The 16,790-nt window shown below is 46.2% G+C and overlaps 1 protein-coding gene across 6 annotated transcripts in view; it reads left to right on the top strand.

Moving 5' to 3' along the window:
- Atat1 (alpha tubulin acetyltransferase 1) overlaps nt 1–16,744 on the top strand; it is a 26,777-nt gene extending 10,033 nt beyond the window's left edge. The window contains exons 3-13 of one of the 6 annotated variants that reach the window (XM_013031200.1): nt 263–354; nt 479–539; nt 658–771; nt 957–1,058; nt 9,352–9,397; nt 9,508–9,576; nt 11,398–11,469; nt 12,282–12,525; nt 15,722–15,801; nt 15,892–15,934; nt 16,246–16,532. In XM_013031200.1, the coding sequence (XP_012886654.1) occupies nt 263–354; nt 479–539; nt 658–771; nt 957–1,058; nt 9,352–9,397; nt 9,508–9,576; nt 11,398–11,469; nt 12,282–12,525; nt 15,722–15,801; nt 15,892–15,934; nt 16,246–16,468 (1,146 nt within the window). In that variant the 3' untranslated portion in view covers nt 16,469–16,532. Of the gene's footprint in view, nt 1–262; nt 355–478; nt 540–657; nt 772–956; nt 1,059–9,351; nt 9,398–9,507; nt 9,577–11,397; nt 11,470–12,281; nt 12,526–13,012; nt 13,066–15,721; nt 15,935–16,245 lie in introns of those variants that run through there. The other 5 variants (XM_013031202.1, XM_013031198.1, XM_013031199.1 and 2 more) reach the window with 5 other exon arrangements.
- The last annotated feature ends 46 nt before the right edge of the window (nt 16,745–16,790 follow it).

Below are 16,790 nucleotides of genomic sequence, written 5' to 3'. Positions count from 1 at the left end.
CTGGGAAGGTGGCTCAGTGGTAGAGTGCTTGCCTTGCATGCATGAGGCCCTGGGTTTGATTCCTCAGCACCACATAAGCAGAAAAAGCCGGAAGTGGCACTGTGGTTCAAGTGGTAGAGCGCTAGCCTTGAGCTGAAGAGCTGAGGGACAGTGCCCAGGCTCAGAGTTCAAGCCCCACAACCAGCAAAAAGAACCTTAGGGACAGTGCTCAGGCCCTGAGTTCAAGCCAGGACTGGAAAAATTAAAAAAATCTCCCTGACAGGCCCAGCATCTTCCTGCTCCTATCACCAGTGCATCAAGAATGCAAAGTAACCGCCATGTTATTTATGTGCTCAAAGACACTTCAGCCAGACCGTGAGTGCATAATGCTTTTCCATACCCTCATTCCTTCCTCCCACAGCCCTTCTCCCTTCTTTTACTTTTTTGTCTTTTCTAGACAGCTGCCACAAGCTTGTTCATTATTTTCTCCATCCTACAGGGCTGGGAAGGGAGCCATTATTGGTTTCCTTAAAGTTGGATACAAGAAACTCTTTGTATTGGTGAGTGTTACTGGAGGCTGGATTTCTATATTGGATTGAGAGAATAAAATTATTAAAGATTGGAAGGCAGCAAAGATGCCTGGATCCTAAAAGATATTTATTGTTCTTTGTGTTTTAGGATGATCGTGAGGCTCACAATGAGGTAGAACCACTATGTATCCTGGATTTTTACATCCATGAGTCTCTGCAGCGTCATGGCCATGGGCAAGAGCTCTTTCAATATATGTTACAGGTATCATTATCTCTTCACTTGTTCATCTGAGAAAAAGCTCTTTTGTCCCTTGTCCTTCCAAGGGCCTTGCTATTCTCCCTTCCCCCAATTTTCCCATTTCCTCCTATTCCCTCCTCAATTCCTGAATTCCTGTTGGCATGCTCTTCTGATACTTCTTCCTACCCTGAATCTCTTATTCCCTGCAGAAGGAGCGAGTGGAACCACACCAACTGGCCATTGACCGACCCTCGCAGAAGCTGCTGAAGTTCCTGAATAAGCACTACAACCTGGAGACTACTGTCCCACAGGTTAGAGGCTCAAAGGATAGAACCTCACTGGACATTTTCATTGAATTCATTTATTTGGGGCAACAAAGTGATGCTTTCCAAGAGTTCTTTATTCCCTTCACGTAGAATTTATTTTATACAACTCTCTTTTTCTTCTGGTACTATTGTGCATCCCACAGCTATTTCACCCTCACATGTTTTGGTTCTTTATCACGGGTTGTTTTGCATGCCTCATTTTCATGTCCAGCACACTCAGCTCATTTCTACCACCTTGTTTTTACACAAGCCATTACTTAATAAGTCAATATTTATTGGAGGGCTACAATAATATACATTCCTTATCCTCAGGAAACTTTGCTCCATCACGGGGAAGGTGATCTTGTTTGTAAGTAGCTGCAGTAATGTATTACTGATGCTGTCCATTCATTCAGCAAATATTTTTAGTGTCTGTTGTGGGCACGAAGAATACTTCAGTCAGTTAAATAGACAAATATGTCTGCTTTTGTGGAGCTCATATTCTGTTTGGAGAGACACATATAGACAAGAAAAGTATAATATGGTTAATGAGAAGTGCTCTGGAAAAATGAGAACAAGTAAGCAGATTAGGAGTGCCAATGTGGGTAATCCAATGTGGGTGTATATGAATGCAGGTTCATATATTATTAGGAAGTTCTCACTGAACATATCATTTGGGCAGTATCTTAGAGTGTCTGGGATGGACAGCATCCCTAGATAGAGAGAATGGCTAGGGCAAAATCCACAGTGTGGGGATGTGTCTAGAAAAGTGATATGAATCAGGATGAATGTAGTAGATGAGCTGTAGGAGATAATGGGGAGAAAGATCAATCTTGTTTTTGTTGCATTTATTTATTTGTGGTACTGGGGTTTGAACTCAGAACCTCACACTGGCTTTGCTTACTTGTGCTGCTGATGTACTTTACTCTAGCTCTACCACTTGAGCCATACTTCTAGGTCTGCTTTTTGCTTTTTTTGTGCTAGTACTGGGGCTTGAACTCAGGGCCAGGACACTGTCCCTTAGTTTTTTCCCTCAAGGTTAGTAATCTACCACTTCAGCCATAGATACCCTTCTGGCTTCTTGGAGGCTAAATTGGAGATAATAAATAGTCTCAATGACTTTCCTGCCCAGGCTAACTTTGAATGGTGATGCTCAGATCTAAGCTTCCTGAGTAGCCAGGATTACAGGTGTGAACCACTAGTGCCTAACTTGCCTGGCTTTTTACGAATTACTTTTGGTGATAGAGGTTCCCAGTCTTTTCTGAACATGCTGGTTTCAAACAATGATCTTTTGGATCTTACCCTCCTAAGTATAGGAGTATGGATATAAGCTACCAGTACCTGGAAATTTTTAAATATTTTGAAGGTAAATCAAATGAGAATTCCTGAGAAAAAGTGAGGAGTTAAAGTTGACTCCAAAGCCTCAACAGTTGGAAGGATGAAGATGCACTAAGTAAGATAGTAGTTAGGTTAGCTTTGGGGTAGATATTGAGATAATGGATTTTGTTTGTTTGTCAGCTTGGATCCTGGTAGCTGTCCCCCAGCTCTTTTTGCTCAAGGCTAGCACTCTACCATTGAGCCATAGTGCTACTTCCTGTTTTCTGGTGGTTAACTGGAGATAAGAGTCTCCCATGCTGGGGCTGGGACATTGGCTTAGTGGTAGAATACTTGCCTACATGCATAAAGCCCTGGGTTTGATTCCTCAGTACCACATACACAGAAAAGGCTAGAAGTGGCACTGTGGTAGAGTGTTAGCCTTGAGCAAAAGAAGCTCAAGGCTAGTGCCCAGGCCCTGAGTTTAAGCCCCAGGACTGGAAAAAACAAAAAAAGTTTCCCATGAGACTTTTTCCTGCCTGGGTTGGCTTTGAACTGCATTCCTCAGATCTCAACCACCTGAGTGGCTAGTATTAACAGGCATGAGACACTGGCACCTGGCTTTTTTTGTATTATTATTTAAAATTTTTAATAGTATAATAGTAATTGTACAATGTGAGGGGTTTCATTGTGACATTTCCATACAGGCATATGATGTACTTTGATTATTCCCCTGCTCAATTATTCTTATCCCTTTCCCTTGATTCTCCCTTCCTCCTATCCCCCCCCCCATTTAACATTGTGGCAAAATTTTTATTTTTATTTACTTTTTAATTTTTTCTTTTTTCTTTTTCTTTTATTGTATTTAAGTAGGTGTGCAAAGATTTTTTAATCCAACATGTCAGTGTAAGAATACAATGCATGGCTGGGAATGTAGCTTAATGGTAGAGTGCTTGCTTGGCATGCATGAAGCCCTGAGTTCGATTCCTTAGTACCACATAACAGAAAAAGCCAGAGGTGGTGCTGTGGCTCAAGTGGTAAAGTGCTAGCCTTGAACAAAAGAAGCTCAGGGACAGCACCCAGGCCCTGAGTTCAAACTCCAGGACTGTCAAAAAAAGGAATGCAATGCATCTTGATTAATGTCACATTTTCATCATTCTCCCCTATGTGGCCCAACCCCACCTATGTCCTCTAGTTACCTGGTTCTGTTTTTAAGTATGAGCTACAGATATTATAACTGTATTCACCTACCTTTCTTCTTTCCATCTTTCCCCACCCCTTCACCATCTCCCCCTCTGACAAAACATGGGTCAGTCTCCTCATATTCATTTTGGTAAAGTATGCTAGTTGTTCAAAGGAATTCATTACACCATTAGAATCCTTCCCTGCATATGCCATACTTTGTTTATATATGCATACGGCCCTGTAGATGTTTTCGTATATGTCTATGATTTAGATCTGACTTCCTTGGGAAAGAACATGTGCCCTCTGAATTTATATTATTTATTTGCTCTGTGTGTGTGTTTGTGTTTGTGTGTGTTTGGTGTGTTGCTAGAGAGTGAATCAAATGCTAGACAAGCACTCTGCAATGGAGCTGCACTCTCAGCCAAGGAGTCTGTAGGAGAGGTCTGTGATAGATAGGTCTAGTTGAGTAGACAATGGGGTATTTCCCCTGGAGATCCCCTGGGGAATAGATTTGAAGTGGAAAGTTTTCAGCATGCACTGATATTTAAAGCAATCAGATAGGATATTGCCAAAGAAAAAGTATTTGCTTGTGCCCTTGAGCACTCTTAAGAAGTTAGGGAAGAACACTAAATTTGAGCTGGCACAGATCGCTCACCCCTATAATCCTAGCTACCCTGGAGGCTGAGATCTGAGGATTGAGGTTTGAAGCCAGCCAGAGCTTAGGAAGGTCCATGAGACTCTTATCTCCAATTAAACAGAAAACCAGAAACAGTGCTGTAGCTCAAAGTGGTAGCACTAGCTCTGGGATAGCATCCAGGGGCAGAGGATCAAGAGTTTGAGGCCCGGCTTGGCTACATAGTGAGGCCCTGTCTCAAAACTATCTCCTTCAAAACAACTAGACCATGGGGTGGGGGTGGGGGGAAAGACCAGAAAGAAGGCCTAGTAAACACAACCAAGGACAGACTTCTGAAGTAAATGGAAGTTTAAAAGTTAGTGACCTAGAAAGTTAAAGAAAGTGTTTCCAGGGGGAACAAATGGTTTGCTGAGCCAAGTGTTGCTGGTCAAGTGAGTTAAGAGCTAAGAACACCAGGTGCTGGTAGCTCACGCCTGTCATCCTAGCTACTCAGGAAGCTGAGATCTGAGATTGTGTTTTGAAGCCAGCCCAGGCAGAAAAGTCTCAGCAAGACTCTTTTTTTTCTTCTTTTCTTTTTTTTTTTTTTGGTCGGTTGTGGGGCTTGAACTCTGGGCCTGGGTGCTGTCCCTCAACTCTTCAGCTCAAAGCTAGCACTCTACCACTTGAGCCACAGAGCCACTTCCGGCTTTTCTGAGTTGTTTTTTTGGACATAAGAGTCTCATGGACTTTTCCTGACTGAGCTATCTTTGAACAGTGATCCTCAGATCTCAGCCTCCTAAGTAGTTAGGATTACAGGCATGAGCCACCAGCACTCGGCCCAATAAGACTCTTATCGCCAATTAACCACCAAAAACTGGAAGTGGCACTGTGGCTCAAGTGGTAAAGTGCTAGCCATGAGCACAGAGAGACTCAGGAACAGAGCCCAGGCCCTGGGTTCAAGCCAAAGAACCAGCCAAAAAAAAAAAAAGGAGTATGATGGTGTACACCCATAATCTAACCATTTGGGAGATGGAGGTAAGAGGATTGGGAGTTCAAGGGCTGCCCAGGGAAAGATAGCAAGGTCTGGCTGGGAAGGTGGCTCAGTGGTAGAATGCTTGCTTTGCATGCATGAGTCTGTAGGTTCGATTCCTCAGTATCACATAAGCAGAAAAAGCCGGAAGTGGTGCTGTGGCTCAAGTGTTAGCCTTGAGCTGAAGAGCTGAGGGACAGAGCCCAGGCCCAGAGTTCAAGCCCTGTAACCAAAAAAAACAAGATCCTGTCTCAAAAACAAAATAAAGCTGGGTGCTGGGCCCAACCTACAATCCTAACTACACAGGATGCTGAGATCTGAGCATCACCATTTGGCACCAGCGAGGGCACAGAAAATCAAGAGATTTCTCTCCAGTTAACCAGAAAAAGCTTGATGTGGCAAGTGGCAGATATGCAAGTGGCAGATGTGCAAGTGGCAGAATGTCAACTTTGAGGGGGAAAAGCCAAGTGAGAAAAGGGGCCCTGAATTCAAGCCCTAGCACTGTCACAATGAGGCAGTATATATATCTAAGTAAATCTAAATAGATGAGCTATCTGTAAACAAATCCAAATACATGTATACATACATACTAAATCTGAGTAGATGAGCCATCTGTAATCCTAATGTGTTCTATATTTTTAAAACTAAACTAAATAAAAACAAAGATAAGCGGGCATAAGTTAGCACTAGCCTTGAGCAAAAAGAGCTCAGGGACAGCACTCAGGCCTCAAGTTCAACATTAAAAAAAAAAAAAAAAGATGGGCTGGGAATAGGCTGGGAAAGTGCTTGCCTAGCATACATGAAGTCCTGGGTTCGATTCCTCAGTACCACATAAACAGAAAAAGCAGGGAGTGGTCCTGTGGCTCAACTGATAAGAGTGCCTTGGGCAAAAAAGCTCAGGGACAGTGCCCAGGCCCTGAGTTCAAGCCCCAGGACTGGCACACAAACACAAAAAAGATGGTTAGCATGGCTCAAGTTGTAGAGCACTTGCCTAAGTAGGCCTTGAGTTCAAACTCTAGTACCCCCAAAACAAAGGTGAATTCTTGTTAGGTGGTCAAAGTATGCAGGTTAAAGTGTTTTCCACATAGAAAAACCAACAGAAGAAGCTGGGTGCTGGTGGCTCACATCTGTAATCCTAGCTACTCTACCATGAGATATGAGGATTGCAGTTCAAAGCTATCCCTGGCCGGAATTAAACCACCTTTCCAAGGCACTCCTAGCTATTCTGGTGACCTGAGTGGTAGGCCAAGATGAGGGTAGACTGGTAGACATGACAGCAAAGTCTAGGCAGGGTATACTGAGAAAGTCCTTCCACAGTGCATTTCTCCATTAGGAGGCAGCAGAGAGCAGGAGAGCAGTATTTGTCATCTATCACATAGCCACTTTGCAGGAAAGCCAGAGCAGTGAAGACTGCAGATAGTAGATAGCTTTCTGTGAGCTCTGAGTAGCATCTTCCTGCATCATTTCAGTCGATTCTTACACATCTCTTTGAAGTAGGTGTTATTATTAACCTTGTTTTGGGTTTATACATTTGGGAACTTGACCACCTTCACACAGCTAATAAGTGGTAGAGGCCCAGATTTGATCTACTTTATTTTTTTTTTTAAGGAGGAAGAGAGGGAAAGGCAGTCCTGGGGCTTGAACTAAGCACTTAGATGCTGTCTCTGAGCTTTTGTGCTCAAGGATAGTGCTCTACCAGTTTGAACCACAGCTTTATTTTGGATTTTTGGTAGTTAATTAGAGATAAAGAGTCTCAGGGGCTTTTCTGCCAGAGCTGTCTTTGAACTGTGTTCCTTAGCTCTTAACCTCCTGAGTAGCCATCAGTACCCATCTACTGACCTTTTGAGACACAGTCTCACTATTGTTGTGCAAGCTACCCCTGACCTCCTAGGCTCAATGGATCATCTTGCCTTAGCCTCTAGAGCAGCTGGGACTGCAGATGCACAGTGCTAGGGATTGAATCTATGTCCTAGTGCATGGAAGGCAAGTGTTCTACCATTGAGCCGACACTCTTTTTTTTTATTGCTAGTCCTGGGACTTGAGCTCAGGGCCTAGGCACTGTCCCCGAGCTTCTTTTACTCAAATCTAGCACTCTACCAATTTGAGCAACAGTGCAACTTCCAGCTTTTTGTTTATGTGGTACTAAGGAATTTAACCTAGGGCTTCATGCATGGTAGGCAAGTACTCTACCGATAAGTCACATTTCCAGCTCACTCTTTAATTTCTACACTGTATTCTTAGCTGAAACTTTACAACTTAAAGCAGAAGTCTAGTGGTTGATGCCCAACTCTACCCATCATAGCTACTTGGTTTTGGGTTAGCCATGTCTTCAAGAGTTTCTGCTTTAAATTTTTTTCTTTCTTTTCTTTTTTTTTGCACTGGTCTCAGGGCTTTGGGCTGTCCTAAAGCCTTTTTGCTTAAGGCTGGCAGTCTACCACTTGAGCCATATAGTGTTTTTGGCCTTTTTGCTTGTTAATTGGAGATGAGTATCACAGACTTTCCTGCTTGGGCTGGCTTTTATTCCTGATCCTCAGATCTGAGTCTCCTGAGTAGCTAGGATGAAGGTATGAACCACTGATGCCCAGCCCCTCGCTTTTCTTAATTTTGTAGGATATACATTGAATTCTTGACTGCATTTTCTGTAAAAGTTCTTTATATGTTCTAGATATAACACCCTTCTATATTCTAGATATAACACACTTAAAATTTCCCCCCATTCTATGGGTTGCCTTTTCACTTCCTTTTTTTCCCCCTTGTCTCTTTTTAGACAGGGTCTTGCTATGTGGTACAGGCTAACCTTGAACTCAGTATCCTTCTGCCTCAACCTCCCAAGTACTGGGATTACATGGAAGAGCCACCATGCCTCACTTTTCACTTTGTTGACAGTATTGCAGCTTTTTTTTAAATTTAATTTTATTTTATTTTTGTGAACATTTATTTTATTTTTGTGTACAGAGGGGTTACAATTACATGGGCAGGATAATGCATACATTTCTTATCAAGCATTGCAGCCTCCTCCTTTGTTTACCCTTCACATCCCTTCCCAGCATCCCCCCCTACCCCCCACCCAATCCTCCCTTTTTTTTTTTTTTGCCAGTCCTGGAGCTTAGACTCAGGGCCTGGGCACTGTCCTTGAGCATGTCTGTGCTCAAGGCTAGCACCCTACCACTTGAGCCACAGTGCCACTTCTGAATTTTTCTGTGTATATGGTACTGAGGAATTGAACCCAGGGCTTCATGCATGCTAGGCAGGCACTCTACTGCTAAGCCACATTCCCAGGCCCTCCCCCGCTTTTTTTCTGGTCATGGGGCCTGAACTCGGCCTGGGTGCTGTCCCTGAGCTCTTCAGCTCAAGGCTAGCACTCTACCACTTGAGCCACCACTTGAGCACCACTTCTGGCTTTTTCTGCTTATGTGGTGCTGAGGAATCAAACCCAGGGCCTCATGCATGCGAGGCAAGCACTCTACCACTGAGCCACCTTCTCAACTGTATCCTAGCCCCTTTTGATAGTATGTTTGAGGCATACAAATTTTATTTATTTACTTGGTTTTCAGCACTGATATTGAGCTTGGGTACTTTTACACTTGCTCTGATCTACTCATACTTAACTACTCTCTGGTATTCTGCTTTATATTCAAGGGGGCCTTACCCTTTAGTAGATAGACAGTCTATTACTTGATTTATCATGCCTCCAGCCTATTTTATCCTGTTAATAAACTATTTGGGGCCAGGTACGGGTGTCTTATGCCTATGATCCTAGTTATACAGGAGGCTAAGACCTGAGGATCAAGGTTTCAAGCAGACAGATCCTTGAGACTCCAATTAACTAGTAAGTGTGGCTCAACTGGTAGAGTGCCAGCTTTGAGCTAAAAGCCAAGTGAGAGCAAAAGTCCCTGAGTTCAAGCCCTAGTACTGGTACATACACAAACATGCACGCACTCACCCTATACACAATTTGCTTAAGTACTATCTGAGGTGTTTTTTTTTTTGCTGGACATGAAATTTAGGATCTGTTTGCTGGGTCTGGGATTTTGACTGATCTGTCACTAACGACAAGAACTGGCTTTTGTTCCTTGTTTTTCTGGAACAAGTTCTGAAACAAAGTAAGTGCTGAGTGGTTGAATGGGCAATTATATTTTATTTGCTTCATCTTCTAGGTGAACAACTTTGTGATCTTTGAAGGGTTCTTTGCCCATCAACACCGTAAGTCTTCTCACCTTTTATTGGTTCCATAGCTGGGAAGAGGGGAAGGAAAGTGGGCTCTTGGTCCCACTGGCCCCCACTGAGGGCCACCGCCGCTTCCTTCCTCACAGGGCCCCCTGCTCCCTCTCTGAGGGCAACTCGACACTCTCGTGCTGCTGCGCTCGACCCCACACCTGCTGGTAAAGCCTGCATTGAATGGGTAGAACTGTAGTACAGTGATGGCAGATTTCGCTAGAGGCTCCAGCAGTGCTATTTGTGGGCAATTTCAGAAAAGCTCAGAGCAACCCAGGTTGCCAGCAGTCATATCCTGGTTTGGCTCTGCCCTCATAGGAACACTGTGTATTTTATCCTTGTCAAGGACCTAGGGGCCTCTCACATGCTAAAGAATGAGCTGCACCAATAGATCACACCCTCAGCCCCATATAAAGAGGCCAGGTTTTTAATGAAGCAAGCTCTTCAGAACCTGTTTAAGGCTTGATGTGAATGGAATCCCTTGCTTTGGTCCTCAAAGTAGGCCACAGTCGCTTTCCTTTGTAAATGGCTCAGGTTTCTCTCAGCCAGACAGGGACTGGCCAATCAAGCAGTCCTTCCATTTCCAGACTTGGCATAGTGACATGAATGGTCCACAGTTGAAATATTAGTTTGAGAAGATAACACTCAATATTTGTAACTTTTTTTGTATTTAGGCTTGAATTTAAGGGCTTTCACTTGGCTCTTTTGCTTAAGGCTGGCACTGTACCACTTGGGCCATATCTCCACTTCTGGCTTTTACTAGTTGGTCGGAGATAAGACTGTCATAGATTTTTCTGCCTAGGTTGGCTTTGAACCATGATTTTCAGATCTCAGCTTCCTGAGTAGGATTACAAGCATGAGCCACCAGTGTTTGCCTTATAACATTTTAAACTACGTAATGAAAATTGACCTGGAGAAATCAAACGTGCAGCACTGTATAGGTTCTCCATCCCATTTGCACACTCACATGTCCATCTACCAGCCTGAGCCCCCCTCCTCCTCCCCTCAATACAGCCTCCAGGAGAGTGGTGCAGCCTTCACTGGCTGTGCAGTGCTTGCTGGCACAGAAGGGCCCCTGCCTGGGCTGTCCTTGCAGCCAGCCCTCACCCTCCTCTGTCCCCAGGGAAGGGAGTAATATTTAACCTAGAGAGAGAACAGTGCGTGGCCTGTGGTTAGCATCTACCGGCATCAGACACTGAAAGGCTCTTTATATCCCTGCCCCTGCTGGTTTCCAGAGCGGCACCTGTGTGCTCCTGCGCAGGCAGGGAGGACAGTGAGGCTGCGGGGATGCGGGGAGCGCCCTGGTGAAGGCTTCAGCCAATCAGCCCACAGGGCTGCTCTGTCTCACGTGGTAGAGAACCTAAGAGGAAGCCGGAGGCTGAGCCTTGGCCAGCACATCAGTCAGCTCCCACATACAGAGAGCAACTTTGCAGATGCCTATAATTTTCCCTCACCCTTTTTTTTTCTTAGCTTGATAAAATTTTAGTCTCTCCACATCTTTTTTTGCCCAGGAAGGAGAGGTTTTCCCTACCCCACCCCCCTCTACCTCTCCAGAGCATTTCCCAATTAACCAAGGACTTTGTCCATCTCATCTAGAGGAATTCAGGGTCCTCGCTGGCCTAGCTGGGACCATTCCACTGCCCCAGAACCCCAGGGGGGCCTGACAGCACCCACGGACAGTAAGAGCTCACCTCCCCTCGGCCGCCTTTCCCCGCATTTCCCAGGCCCCCAGTCTCCCCTTGGGTTTTTCTCCTGTAACTGTGTTTGGCCTACTCCTTCTGGCTCTCCCCAAAAGTGCTCCAGCATTCCCCTCCCCCAATTCCTTTGGTGTGCTGGCTTTGCCACAGCACGGCTTCTGTGATGGCATTCCCAGAAGGAACTGTGGTGTCAGGGAGCAGAGGTTTGGGGTTGTGTGGGGTGTGGTGGGGCGGAGGGGTGCAAAGAATATTTTCTAATGCTTCCCTTTGTCTGCTCCCCACTCCCCCCAGCTCCAGCAAGGAAGCTGCCACCCAAGAGGGCAGAAGGAGAGATTAAGCCATACTCCTCCAGTGACCGAGAATGTAAGAGGGGCTGGGGTAGGGTAAACAGGCTTGGGATCTTTTTTTTTTTTCCCCCAGTCCTGGGGCTTGAACTCAGTCCTGGGCACTGTCCCTGAGCTGCTTTTGCTTAAGGCTAGCACTCTTAACACTTCAGCCACAGTGCTATTTTTTTCTGGCTTTTTCTGTGTATGTGGTACTGAGGAATGGAACTCAAGGCTTCATGCATGCTAGGCAAGCACTCTACCACTAAGCCACATTCCCAGCCCAGGCTAGGGATCTTAACACTGTGAAAGAGGGTGCTTAGAGAAGGATGATGCCTTTTTTATTTTTGTTTTTTTTGGTCGTGGGGCCTGAACTCTGGGCCTGGGCGCTGTCCCTCAGCTCTTCAGCTGTAGACTAGTGCTCTACCACTTGAGCCTCAGCCCCACTTCCGGCTTTTTCTGCTTATGTGGTGCTGAGGAATCGAACCCTAGGTCCTCATGCATGCAAAGCAAGCACTCTACCACTGAGCCACCTTCCCAGCCCAGGATGATGCTTTTTAAAAGAACCTATCTGTGAGCTGGGAAGGTGGTTCAGTGGTACAATGCTTGCCTCACATGCATGAGGCCCTGAGTTCAATTCCTTAGCACCACATAAACAGAAAAAGCCAGAAGTGGTGCTGTGGCTCAAGTGGTAGAGTGCTAGCCTTGAACTGAAGAGCTGAGGGAGAGGGCCCAAGTTGAATTCATGCCTCACGACCGACAAAAAAACTGATGTGTTTTCTTCCTAATCCTTACCGTCATGACTTTTCTGTGTTCTTTTTCTTTTGTCCTGCCTTTTATTCCTCTCCTCAGTTCTGAAGGTAGCTGTGGAGCCCCCTTGGCCCCTAAACAGGGCCCCTCGCCGTGCCACACCTCCAACGCACCCACCCCCACGCTCCAGCAGCCTGGGGAACTCACCAGATCGGGGTCCCCTCCGCCCCTTTGTGCCAGAGCAAGAGCTGCTGCGTTCTCTGCGCCTCTGTCCTCCCCACCCTACTGCCCGCCTGCTGCTGGCCACCGACCCTGGGGGCAGCCCCGCTCAGCGTCGCCGCACCAGGTAATAGGAGTTGGAGGGTTCAGTTGGCCAGCCTCAAGCCTGTCAGAGGAGGTTCACTGGAATCTATCAGAAATGTGAAGTATGAAGCAATGATTGGTGGATGGGAAGAGTTTTACAATCTTTTCAAGAAAAATACATTTACATAGATTTGTGGAATTGCTCTGGGGAAAAGAACAAAGGAGATATTGGTGTTGGTGAGAGGGTTGTATGGCAGAATGGGAAGACTTGAGTTCCACTGGGTGCCCCCCCACCCCCAGCCTTCAAGGACAAGGGATGTGGGTTTAGCACTTGTGGGGATGGGGACTGTGTCGCACAGATTGGGAGCCCTTGGGTTCCAAGGCCAATGCCTTGTGCCAAGAGCCCTTCCCAGCAAGCAAGAGGTGGGCTTCTTCTTTATTTCTCTGTACTTCTTCAACTCTGACTTCTCTGTTTTTCTCTCTCCCCATCTTCCCTCTCCCTTCCTCCTGTCCATAACATCCTTCCATAGCTCCCTTCCCCGTTCTGATGAGAGCCGATACTGACCATCCTCCCCCCTTTTTCCCTCTGTGTCCATGGGAGACCTGGGGTTGGGCAGAGTCCCTTCTCCCCGAGAACCTGACCCACTCTTCTACTGCATCCTTCAGGACCCAGTGGAACCTGACAGGACCCGTCAGAGTCCTTTCCCTTCCTTGGACAACTGGGTTGTCAGGGTCCCAAATAGCCTAATACTTTGTAGCTTTTCTTATCATAGAAGGAACGAACCCTTGTTCTCTCAACCTGGGCTCTGAACACTCCCCCACAGCCCAATCTGTTGCCAGACCCCTACGCCCCGCCTCGGTGGCTCCTACTTAGTTTCTAGAGAAGCACACTTGCTTGCCAGCAGACTCCAGACCACTATGGAAGGTCTAAGCGCCTTCTTTTTCCAGGGAAACCTTTTAAGGAGTTCTGTCCATGTAATAATCCCAATTTCCTCTACAGTGGCCACTGGTGGCTCTAATACTGCTTTATGCCACCTACTGCACTTATTACTCTCTCAGCCTGCTGGTGCCAGCCAATGAGCGAGCTCTTCTTCAGAGCCGCCCAGTCAGGTAGGACAAGTACTGGCTCCCCAAAGGAGTCCACTCAACATTGCCAAACTCCTCATTTCCACGTATTGTGTGTATATGCCAGGGAACCACTAAGCTGATGTTGCTTTGAGGTCTCTAAAGGAGACACCACTGCTTCCCCCAGATCCAGATTCTCTGAAGGACTTTGTTTTTGACAGGAGATCCCAGCAAAAACTCTGGGGTTACTTTTGCCTGGTGGTGGTCGTGAGGCTTGAACTCTGGGCCTGAGCGCTGTCCCTGAGCTCTTCTGCTCAAGGTGAGAGCTCTACCGTTTGAGCCACAGCACAACTTCCAGTTTTCTGGTGGTTAATTGGAGAAAGAGTCTCACGGACTTTCCTGCCCAGGCTGGCAGCCTCCTGAGTAGCTAGGATTACAGGTGTGAGTCACCAGCACTTGGCTCCTTGGGGTTACTTTTAGTCGTGTTTCTGTAGATAGGCCTGGGTCTCAAAGATCTGTTAAATCCTGAAATCCCCTTCATGCCCACCCCTCCCTGGTAGATATACTAATACATTCTTGTGTTGTGAGATTGTCTTGAGATGAGACAGGGGCCACTCCTCACTGGCCTTCCTCTCTTCTTTCCTTCATAGCCAGACTTCCTTCCCTGCTCCATGCCCTGCATATAGAGAGATCCTTCCTTCCCCACCCTTGAATGTATGGTAGACCAGGTACCCCAATGTGCCCCTTTTTAATCCTTGGGAGCAGGATCTCCCTCTCCCTACTCTTCCCTTTTCTTCTCCCTCTGTGTGTTGTCTAAATAAAGTGTGAATTCTTTCGTGTTTTCTAAATTGACATTTTCAACGAGGAAAAAAAAAAGTACCATAAAGGAAAAGAAAAAAGAATTTAAGGTGTCAGCCTCATTTGTGCCCCACTCCTTGTTTTCCTGGGGTCTCAAGACCTCTGTCCTTCTCATTATGTTTCTTTCTGACATCTTCAGATCTTCCTCCACGAAGCCTCAGCACTCCTCTTCCAGGATCTTCTGTCTGCCTCTCTTATTGTCACTCGCTGGTTGTCTCTTGCAGGTTGGGTCTCCTCTCAAGAGAGCGATCAGATAACTCTAGGTAGGCTTCTATATCCACTCCTCCAGTTATCTCAGTAGCTTCTCCTTCATCCTGACCAGTCTTTATCCTGAGATGTCCTGAGTGGATGGGATCCACTAATGTTCTCTGGATTCCTCTTCCTACTCTTTGACTCTCTGATGTCTTGGCTGTCTCTCTCAAGCCAAACCCTTGTTTCCACTGATAGTCCATTTGTCATTCTGCAAAATCTCCTTTTCCTCCTATATTTGGTTTTGTTAGTCGCTACTTCCCTCTACTCTGAGGTATCCTACACTTATGGTAATCATGTTTACCAAACCAAACATCAAGGCAGCAAGTCCCAACAGATTCTCTTTTTGTGGGTATGCTAGTCCTGAAGTCCTGGAGACAGGGCCTGGGCACTGTCCCCAAGCTTTTTGGCTCAAGCTAGTACTCTACCACTTGAGCTACAGATCCGCTTCTTGCTTTTTTTTGTGTGTGTGGGGATAACTAATTGGAGATAAGAGCCTCATGGGCTTTCCTGCCCAGGCTGGCTTTGAACTATGATTTTTTTTTTTTTTTTTTGCCAGTCCTGGGCTTGAACTCTGGGCTTGGGTGCTGTCCCTAAGCTCTTCAGCTCAAGGAAAGCGCTCTACCACTTGAGCCATAGAGCCACTTCCAGCTTTTTCTGCTTATGTGGTGCTGAGGAATCAAACCAGGGCCTCATGCATGCAAGGCAAGCACTGTACCACTGAGCCACCTTTCCAGCCCTGAACTATGATTCTTAAATCTCAGCCTCCTGAGTAGCTAGGATCACAGACATGAGCCACTAGTGCCTGGCTTCTTTTTTTCTTTTTAAATGACATGGCTTAGATCACACTATGCATTACCTCAGTTAGAACAGGGAAACCAGACTACTTCATGAAATCTTGGGATACCTCTCCACTTTTCTGGGGCAAAGCTTAGATTAGAGCCCCTTAGCAATGATAATTACTCTCTTCTCTTTATTCCTGTGCTAGTTCTCTTATTCTTTTCCTTCATACCCACCCATCTTTCATCCTGTAGCCTCTTTCCCATCATCTCCCATTTCTTCTACAGGGGGACTTCCCCAGGGCTGGTAGCCCAAAGCTGCTGCTACAGCCGCCATGGGGGACTCAATTCCACATCCCTCAATAAAGGTAAGTATTCATCCCTCCTTATTTTCAAATCAAGTAAGCCAAACACAGTCTACTCCAATCTCCCCATGCACATGCCTGGTATTTCCACAGGCAACCAGGGATCGAAGCAGGGGGAACGGGAAACAGAGAATAGGTGAGGTCTAAAGCCCTCCTGAAACAACTCCCAACACTTTCTGACTAACATTACTCTCAGCTATTTGCATCTCCTAAATCTTACTGTTTGGACAACAGCTTCTCCCACAGTCCTAACTAACACGGTCCAAGCCTCTCTCTCCATAGGTGGAAGTCTGGTGCTTCGCTTTGCCCTTCTCAAGGGTTAAGTTGGGACACAGTAGTAATTCTTTGGTTGCATATCCACCATGTGTCTTCTACATTAAGATTTGGTACCTAATCTGAATTTCCACATCAGTGCCTCCATAACTCGCTCTTCTCCCCGCCCACTAGGTCTGCCAATCAGAAGCAGGTCTTGTCACAGGATGGGTCTGCGGAGGAACCCACGCACACAGTTCCTCCACAGGCACAGGCCCAGACTCCACAGGCCCCACAGGCCTCACAGGCCCCACAGGCCCAGTCTCCTCCAGCCCCGTCCTGGACAGTGGGTAGGGACATGTTCAACGCCAGGTTCATTCGAAACTTGCATGAATTTCGCGGCACCAGGCCCTGGTGAGCACAGGCGCCCCACTCCCCACACTTTGAAAGTCAGTATAATTTTTCCTTCACTAAAGGATACAGGCAAGCCGAAATCTTCATTATGGATTTATTCGTTCACTCCTTTCACCACTTTCTTATGCACTTTGAACCATGTGTATCTTATTTTTAACCAGAGCAATAAAGAATTTATTTTTTCAATCATGAGTTGTTAAAAAAGGAGACTGTCATTAATTCCGTCACACCCACTCTTCATTCTCATTTCACCGCGTTCAGCCACAGCTTGCGGAAAAAAGCAGGGCGTATTGCGCAAGCGCCCTAGGACAACCTCCGGTCCGACT

This window comes from Dipodomys ordii, unplaced genomic scaffold, assembly GCF_000151885.1.
Source record: "Dipodomys ordii isolate 6190 unplaced genomic scaffold, Dord_2.0 Scaffold138, whole genome shotgun sequence".
In the NCBI taxonomy this organism is placed as follows: Eukaryota; Metazoa; Chordata; class Mammalia; order Rodentia; family Heteromyidae; genus Dipodomys; species Dipodomys ordii.
This window is presented reverse-complemented; position numbering and strand designations above follow the sequence as displayed.